General features: G+C 36.5%; 1 protein-coding gene across 1 annotated transcript in view; it reads left to right on the forward strand.

The window, feature by feature from the left end:
- Positions 1-7,504, forward strand: part of OLA1 (Obg-like ATPase 1) — a 98,784-nt gene extending 91,280 nt beyond the window's left edge. The window contains exons 7-9 of the mRNA XM_010016888.1: positions 647-743; positions 2,813-2,935; positions 6,980-7,504. Of these exons, the coding sequence (XP_010015190.1) occupies positions 647-743; positions 2,813-2,935; positions 6,980-7,081 (322 nt within the window). The 3' untranslated portion in view covers positions 7,082-7,504. The remainder of the gene's footprint in view (positions 1-646; positions 744-2,812; positions 2,936-6,979) is intronic.
- The last annotated feature ends 1,524 nt before the right edge of the window (positions 7,505-9,028 follow it).

Here is a 9,028-nt window from a genome sequence, read left to right on the forward strand (position 1 = left end):
TATTTCCTTGCAGTAATTTAATTGCTTGCGCTGATAGAATAATAAATGACAGAGTAATTACCATTATAAAGAGAGAATCTTCTCCTTTCTTTACCATGAGACAGAGTGAAAAGATTTATTTTAAATTAAGTTTTTAACTGTCATCTGTCATCTCTGTACAGTGTTTTAATTATAACATAGGTATTAGTTATGTATATTTTTGAGAAGGAATGATCACCAAAACTGTTTCGTCATCCGTGGGGAATAGGGACAGTGGAGAAAATTTTGCCATAATTTTTCTGAAGAACTATAATAAATTGTTTCAATATTGAATTTCAGTCAAACAGTTATGCCTTCATGACCTGGAGTCCTGAAAATTGCATGAAACCAAAAGTGCTGCCTGATAGTGATTTAAATTTATCCCATATTTCTGTAGTGTGCAGAATAAACAACTCAAAATACCATCTTTATGATTCTGCCATAAAAAAGTAGTTCTTCTGAAGGAGAGTTCAAAGAAAAAAAGCTACTGCGATTATTGCCGTGTTTAAAAGTAGACCCAGTGTCTTCAAAATACCTGATGTCTTTCCATGTAAATTGATTACTTGGGGCATTTAGCTATTTTATGTGTATATGTTGAATGAATTGGATTCTTTTTTTTTTCTCTCAGTGCTTTAGCAAAGATCATTAAGGCTGGATATGCAGCACTCCAACTAGAATACTTTTTCACTGCAGGCCCAGATGAAGTGCGTGCATGGACCATCAGGGTAAGATTCATACTTATTCATCAGCTATATCCAGTTCCACACTATTGAATTCAGATTGATATCACTGACTTTGAAGTTTGTCATGGTGGCGGTTAGCTAGTCATTACAGATGAGGTTTTTGTCCAGGATAACTTTAATTATTTGTGAGCTGCTGAACAGTGAAAGTGGAGCTGCATTGATTGAGGCAGGTAACAATTGATTCTGCCTATTACATAGTCTGAATTTCTTCATCCTGTAGAATCTGTCTACCCTCCTCCTGTGGTCAGAGATAAGACGTACCAGTATTGTGCTTGCTTAATCTGTGTGACTGGGTTTGTCTGCAGTGAAATTGATGTTGCTTTTCATTTTGTATTCACTAAGTTTGTTTGGGTTGCGGATGGTTCATTCCTCCTTTGCTTTGCTCGGATTACATTTTCAGCAATAAAAGCAATATAACATCATTATATTCCTCATGGATACACAGTTGGACTCAAAAACCTAAAATCAGTGTGCAGTAATTCAGGTCTTTTACTGACTTTAATATTTAGACCTAGTTTATTTTGGTAGTTCTATATGTTTATCCAGGAACTTAGGTAATGCCTAAAATTTAGATCATGTATTTTAAATATTGATGTAGAGTGATTATAGCCATAGAGATTGACTAATTTATTCCCAGAGGACAGTAAGAGCTGAGCTGTAGTGGTTTGCCTTTGAATGTAAATATGTTATATTATAAAGATTAGTACTGAAAAATATTTTGAAATGCACGTAGTTACAAAATCTATCTTAAAAATTACAAAAATGTCAACTTTTGGAGGTGCAAATCTGTCACTGAGCTTTTATTTTTTGCATCAGTGTATTTAGGGCAGTGCAGTGAATTTCAGTGCTGTATTTAATTTCATTCAATGGAATTAATTTGTTTTCATTAACATAATTTCCAGTAAATTTATATTTTTATTAATACTGCTACAGATGTTTATGTGTGTGTTTTAGCATGTTAAACTTATTTTCCTAAAAGCACGTTTATTTTTTTAGCCTTTTCATCTCATCTCCTTTTACGTGACTGCTAGCTGAGGTCCCTGAAATAGCTGCAAAATAATGTAAAAGCAGAAGTTCTGTTGTTCTGATTCTTGCCATAGTTTTTAAAAGCACATTCTGAAGCTCCACTGTTTTCAGTAGGAGAAATGCTTGCTCTTTATTAGAAAATTTGAAAGCTGGTTTATCTTAAGACTGATAGTAAGTATCTTTGATTTAATGTGCAAAGATATTTAGTCAGGTAAGCATCAGTGAGTAGCCATATTAACCCAATACATCTTTTATTGTAAAAACTGTGCTTTACAGTGTCAGACTCCTTAGCACTTTAACATGCTTTATTAAGCAGCCTTTAGGTCACCATTATTTCTCAAATTTCTCTCCATGGTTGTATGTGCACAGAATGTATGTCCTTGTAATTTAAAGCATGCAGTTATAATGCATTCTGCTCTATTGCATAAACTTAAATTATCTCATAATAGTTGCCAGTGATTTTTAATTTTTTGTGATTCAGTTGTTGAAATTTTGGTAAAAATAGTCAATTTGCTCTATATTAGACTTACTAAAATTATTCTGAAATAAAAATAAGCTGCTATGTAGGGCTTGAGATCCATAAATCATTTTTGATTACCTATGTGGTTTGCCAGTGAATGTTGTCATTTAATTGAAATTATTTGGATATAAGTAAAAGACTTGAGTAATTCAGATTTTTAAGTTATTTAAAAATCTTTATTTTCCCCACTTTCTGTGTGGAGAGGTAGGGATCGAAGTGAATCTCACAGCAAAACACAATCATAGCTTCTAAAATCAATACTGCTGTTGATACCTTTTAGGAAAAACAAAGCTTCCCTTCTTTAATACCAGTTGGTTTATCTGAGACGAAGGCATCTATCTGTATGTCCCAATATCAAGGATTACCCAGCTGTATGCGTGACATTTTAACTGATAGGAAACAAAGTTTCAGCAGATCCTGAAAGCCTATCAAAAAGGAGACACCTCTTTCCTGCAATCAGTCTTCTTAAATGCAATTAATTTTCTTCTGGTCTTTCCTTTGACAGAAAGGGACGAAGGCTCCTCAGGCAGCAGGGAAGATTCACACAGATTTTGAAAAGGGATTCATTATGGCTGAAGTAATGAAATACGAAGATTTTAAAGAAGGAGGTTCAGAAGCTGCTGTCAAGGTGAGCTCCCCATCTTTTTCTTCTCCCTTCCTCCATATGTGCCATTTTTCCATTTCAAGTCTATTTTTTACTGGGAAGAAGTTCTTGATGCTAAGTGAATCTTAGCAGTCCCCTCTAGCAATAGACCAAAATCTGTTTTCATCTTTTTCTTAAGAGAGAGTTCAGATGCACCAACTTACTGAATAGGAATGCAACTATTCCAGTATTCAAGATATGACAGTTTATGGAGTAAATATCGCCAATAAGGCCAAATGCTATGTTAATTTTTTTTGCTCTGTTTGCATGCTAGTGTTCAGAATTTAACAAGCTTTAAAATTGAGTTGGTTTTGAAAAAGCAAATTTTTAACATGGGATAGCAGGTTTTCAAATCACCCCTAAAAAGGAAATGCAAGAACCAGAAAATCTGTTTCTTCAGAAACTGATCTGTGTCATCTTGTTTTGGGTTTGCAGTGAAAAGTATTGTAAATGTCAGGTGCAAATGGTTAATACAATATTACATTATAAAAATATACCTTCGCCCCCCCCCCAGGATCAGTGGATTGCACTCCTAGGCTGTGATAGACATAATTAGAATCTTAAAACTTACCTTTTCAGTATTTAATTCAATTGCCCTTTGATGTCTTATTCAAAAAAGCCATGCCTTGCTTTGATTATTCAGGGTGCCAGTAATAGTTGTATGTAGTCCACAAAAATATATTACAGTAGGTGAAGTTTCCTAACTATTATCAACCGAATAGGCAGTGCAAATATTTAATGAAAAACTTTTTTCTTGAGCTCATGCTTCCTTGTAGTGACACTTCTACTAAGAAGAATTTTATCTGCTTTCTCAACACTAGAGGGCAGAGACTGATTGGGTGCCCAAAGTTGTGCCCTTCTTACAGCTGACAAATTACAGCTGATTTGAAGTTACTGAATATGAAATGAACTTGTACATGGCAAATAAATGTCGTAAGAAAAACTGTTCTTCTCTGCATTGCTATTAACATTATTTCCACCGTCTTTAAGCAGAGAAACCTGCCTTTATTTCATACGCATTGGATTTCTCATTTAGCATTTTTTATATGTTAAGATTTGTATTTTATAAAATGGCAACTACAAAGCATATTAGTTTGATTTAATCAATTGCAGTATTTGAAGGTTCCTACACACTATAATGTGTTAAAGAATGTAAAAGATTCAGCTTTATTGTTTGCTGTTTGATAGCTTGAAAGGTATGCAAAACTATGATTTCAAATTCAGCTTATTCTCAGTGGTATCACTAAGGAAGATCATACTGAGCAGCGGGACTTTAATAGGTTTGTTTGAACCCCAGGAAGTGAGGGGAAAAAAATCCCAGTATAATTGGTTCATTGCGGCATGTGAACTGCCTTATGAAAAGGGAAGTAGAGTTGTAGTTGTAAAGTGAAACCACAGCTATAAATAAATCTAATATTTTGCAGTCAGAGACCACTTTATATGACCAAGGTTCAGATTTTGCCAGCAACAGTTTTTGATGCTCAAATCTGAGTGTTTTCCCTGAGAAGCTGTATCAGTTAATACCTTTTAGTCTGGTTTGCGTGTATATTTTATTTGCTTTTCACAATGTGAGGTTCTAAACATAAAGCTTCCATGTTCAGATTATATTTAATGATTAATATTTTATTGTTTTGAAGTATCTGCAAAGGAAGCATATGTGAATTTGTTACTCAGTTTTTAAATCAAGGTTAGAAAAAACCCTTGCTCTTAGAAAAATGTGTTATATTACTCTAGTTTTTTCTTATTTGCATTTAATACAATGTTTCATGCCATACACAATACTAATTACTTTTATATTGCTGGTAAATTTCAAAATTAAATTTGGGAGCTTTCAGGAGTCAACTGAAATAACAGTGGTAATGGGAGTCGCTTGCTTTGTATGTTATCAAGTTGATCGATTTTTAAGTTTGATTTTGTGTGTGTTTAACACCAGTACAGCATAACTAATTTAATGCCAGTGCTGTGAACTATACACTGAATAGCTCTGTGTGGGCTTTGTAGTCTACAGGGATATCACATTATTAGCAATCATATCTGCTTAGGCAAAGCTGGCTTCTACAGATGGCTGCTTTCAAGTGCAAATGAACTGGTTAGACGTGTCTTGTTTAATACATACTCAAGATTCACAAATGGGTATTGATTTTTTCAACCAGTGTTTCTGATAGCAATGGAAATGGATTAAATGGTCTCCAGAGAATTTAAAGGAACACTGTCACTTTTAATTAACTGTAAACTGGTAACAAAAATACGTAAACTTGCATTAGTGTGTCAAAATGTATTTAGTTAAAGAAGTCTGTGCCACTTCGACCACGTGCAAAAGTGTGCTAAAAAAATGCACATTGTTACTTTGTGGAGGTCAGTTTTTTCTACAAATATTTCCAAGTAGTAAGTGTATTTGGCTGTAAAATGTCTCTGTACCTGTGCCTGCAGCTTACGCCTGCTGATGATTTTTACAGCACCGTTTTATTAGTGTTTATGCCATCAATTAGTCTAATTACTCTTGACTTTGAGCATTATTAGGATCTTCAAAGGAAAGAACTACTAAGTCTACTTGAAAGTAAAGCTTTCATAGTCTAAACAGATTTCCGTGTGTGTGTGTGTGTGTGTGTAATATAAAAACATTTGCAATTTACTGTTTATTATTTACCAATACTGTCATATCAGGTAGTATCAGTTACTATTGCACTACGTATTTATTGTCAAGGCTATTTTACCTGCAATTTTCTGTAGACTGGCATCACTGGTGACGACATTTAAATAAGGAATGACAGCAACAAGGTTATCGAGCCTCTAAATTTCTAGACAGCAATATGGGGAAATACATTGCTTTACAGAGCAGGTTTTGTGAAAGAAAGGTGTCTAAGTTAACTATGTACCATTAGTCTGATCTGTTCTACTGCAACTAAGGTCATTAGTTAACAGCTTTCCTGTAATGGGATCTTAGCATGCCACCACTGTGATAGTGTCATTGAGAATAATGGCACAGTGAGGTCTTGCATGGAAGCACTTTCTCCTGCAAGAGGAAACTTCAAAACAGGGATCGTTATTGAACTAAAGCAGAAGCTCTCAACTTTTCCATATTGTAGATCACTTTTCAAGATAAATGCTTCTGCAGACCACCTCCCGCCCAGTCTGTCAGTCCTAATGCCGCAGCTTCTCTGTAGCCTCTGTAATACTAGGTTTAATTACGATGAGATAATGGCAGAAAAATATAATAATAAATTCTAATGTGCATAATACTGATATTTAATAGCTTCCTTGCCTATTTTCTGCTCTCAAGTACAGCATTTTCATAACGAATTTCCTTTTCATGTCTTTGGTCTGTATGCCTTCTCCTGTATCCTGGTTTCACAGCTTATCTGCTCTTGTATCTGTCCTTCTGAAGCAAATTTCTTCTAAAGGAAATCTCTGACAGAAAAACTGAGCCTGTATTTTGTGCTCCTCAGCCCTTCATTATCTGGGCACAAGCAGACGAGAGCCCCACTTGAAGCACAAGACATGTATGGTAGTGACTTTTGCGTAGTGTTCCCATCTTATGTTTTGACAGCGCTCACTTGTCCAGCCGCTCAGAAGTAGTTCATATACCAGGTTTGACAGCCATGCGGCCATGCTGCAGACTGCTGCCGATCGCCCTTTCCAGCAAAACTGTTGTAGATTCCTGCCGCCAGTGTTTGCCATCTGCAGGGTTTTTAGATGAAGAAAAAGCCTGAAAGCTTGGGGGTAGGGAGGGAAGAAAAGAGTTTTAGTGTCCTTTATCTTAAGGCTTGCCAGGGTTTACAGATTTACCACTGTATATTGCAGATGGCATTTAAGCATCACTAGTTAAGTGGGGGTTAAATTATTTTTGTTTATATTTGATATGTATATAAAACCAAATTATGTGAAACCGAGGAGTATTGTGGCTGTCAAAATCTGAAGCTGAAGTAGTACCATTTCTGTACCAAAATGTATTTAAATAATTGCAATTTAAAAATACTATAAAATATATAATGAAATAACCCATTTTCCTTTTGTCTGTTCTATTTACAGGCTGCTGGAAAATACAGACAACAAGGCAGAAATTACATAGTGGAGGATGGAGATATTATCTTCTTTAAATTTAATACACCTCAACAACCCAAGAAGAAATGAATATCAGATGTTGTTCATTGCTCAGAAACAAACTGTGTTGCTTCAAAAAGCATATAAATTTTTATTTAGGATGGAATATCTGGAAACAAAAAGCATACAGTTTCTACCTAGGGAACCTCCCCTCCCCCCAGTGAAATTATTCTTGTTTGTTTTGAATTAAAATATGGCACCTCCAGCGAACATGCAAGTTCACTAAATGTGAACAGCTTTGCATTTCAAACGATTAAGACCCTACTCCAAATTGTAGAAGCTTTTCAGGAACCATATTACTCTCATGATACTTCATTAATCTCCATCATGTATGCCAAGCCTGACACGTTTGACAGTGAGGACAATGTGGCTTGCTCCTTTTTGAATCTACAGATAATGCATGTTTTACAGTACTCCAGATGTCTACACTCAATAAAACATTTGACAAAACCAGCCTTGGTGTGTTTGGGGATGTCTGTATTGACTGACTGTGGTGTGCTGAATGCGATACGGCACCTGGTGGATGCTGATTACAGAATTTTAAGACGTGTATGATACAGTAACTGGCAGTGTGGGGCAGCTGCAATTGTGTCTCGAAAGTGAGTCTTTCATGGGAATCAGAAGATTAGGATGCCAGTGATTTGTCTCAAAAAAGTTAATGAATTTGTAGATGGACATTCACTGAAAGATGATAGTAACGATAATAAGAACGATGCAGTGTAAATGATTTTCGCTGGAGAGAGGAAATGCATGTAGAAGAATCATTTTATCGTTGAGACTGAGGCTTTTTTGTTCAAATAATTTTGAAAAAGTATTTAACCCTTGCCTTGAAATTATTAATTTGTGGAGGCCGGAGCAGTGGTGCCTGATGTTGTGTGTTGTCCTCTCAGGTCTGGTTTTCAGGCCAGCGCAGAGTGACAGAGTGTTGAGAAGGAAGAGGTCACGCTGTGCTGGATAGGTAAGTTGTTCCACTGAAATAAGGTTGCAGCCGTGAGTACTTCTTTCCCCCTTTAACCATGAGGGAGAGCTAGTCTCTTTGGGTAACACAGAAAAATAAGTTGTTGGCAAAAGGAAAATCAAGCTTGTACTTTCAGTGCCAGTTGTAGAACTGTCCTTGTTTACGGGATGTTTAAAGTATTTAAAGCAGCCTGACTTTTTCTGAAGTGCCTGTGGTTTCAGCTACAGATCCAGTGGGGTCAGGGCTGGGAGAGATGCTGGTGTTACCTGTGGCTCATTGGTGATGCCAGACCTCTTGTGTTACTGTGCTAAATTTGCTTGCTACCAACTTTGTAAATGGCAACTTATCACTGGCTAACTTCCCCTCTGTGCTTAAGATACCGGGAGTGCTAGTGATGTCCTGCTCCGAGGCTTCCCTTGAGATGCCGCCTTTGAGCTTTATTGCTCATTTCTGAAAGAGTAAGACATGGGTCAGCCAGAGCCACAAGGCTCATTGTTGAGAAGTTGGCATCGTGCCCTTAATTGCACTGAGGAGAAGGAGGGAGGGCAGGCGACTTCAGTACGTAGTTGTTGATTTTGTTTTAAAGAGTGTCTCCTTTTTTCATGGTGGCAGGAGGGGGGAGAGTACTGTAAAGCAGGGAAGCTAGGACTTCAGATGGCTTGGCACCCTTGAAATTCTCTTTTATATCATCTCCCTGATGTGGACAGTATTTGTTCTTGGTGTTAATTTGATGCTACATAATTGAGAGAAGATTAGGACCACCAAATCTTGTCTTAAAAGTTACAGCCAAAAGAAAACGGAGCCTACCTGTTTTTCTTGGAAATCAGCAAGGTGCTTGTAACAGAGAAGGGCTCATGCTGGGTTTCAGATGCAATGAAAGGTGAGTGAGAAGTGGAGTATATGTGCTGGTGAAAGAGAAGTAACCTCTTCACTGCACTAATACCTGCTGAAATGTGTTCCCTTCTCCTGTCTGAAACTTGTTCTGGTTTCCAAAATATTCCCATGCTCCCTAATTATCA

Source organism: Nestor notabilis, unplaced genomic scaffold (assembly GCF_000696875.1).
Source record: "Nestor notabilis isolate BGI_N333 unplaced genomic scaffold, ASM69687v1 scaffold15876, whole genome shotgun sequence".
In the NCBI taxonomy this organism is placed as follows: Eukaryota; Metazoa; Chordata; class Aves; order Psittaciformes; family Psittacidae; genus Nestor; species Nestor notabilis.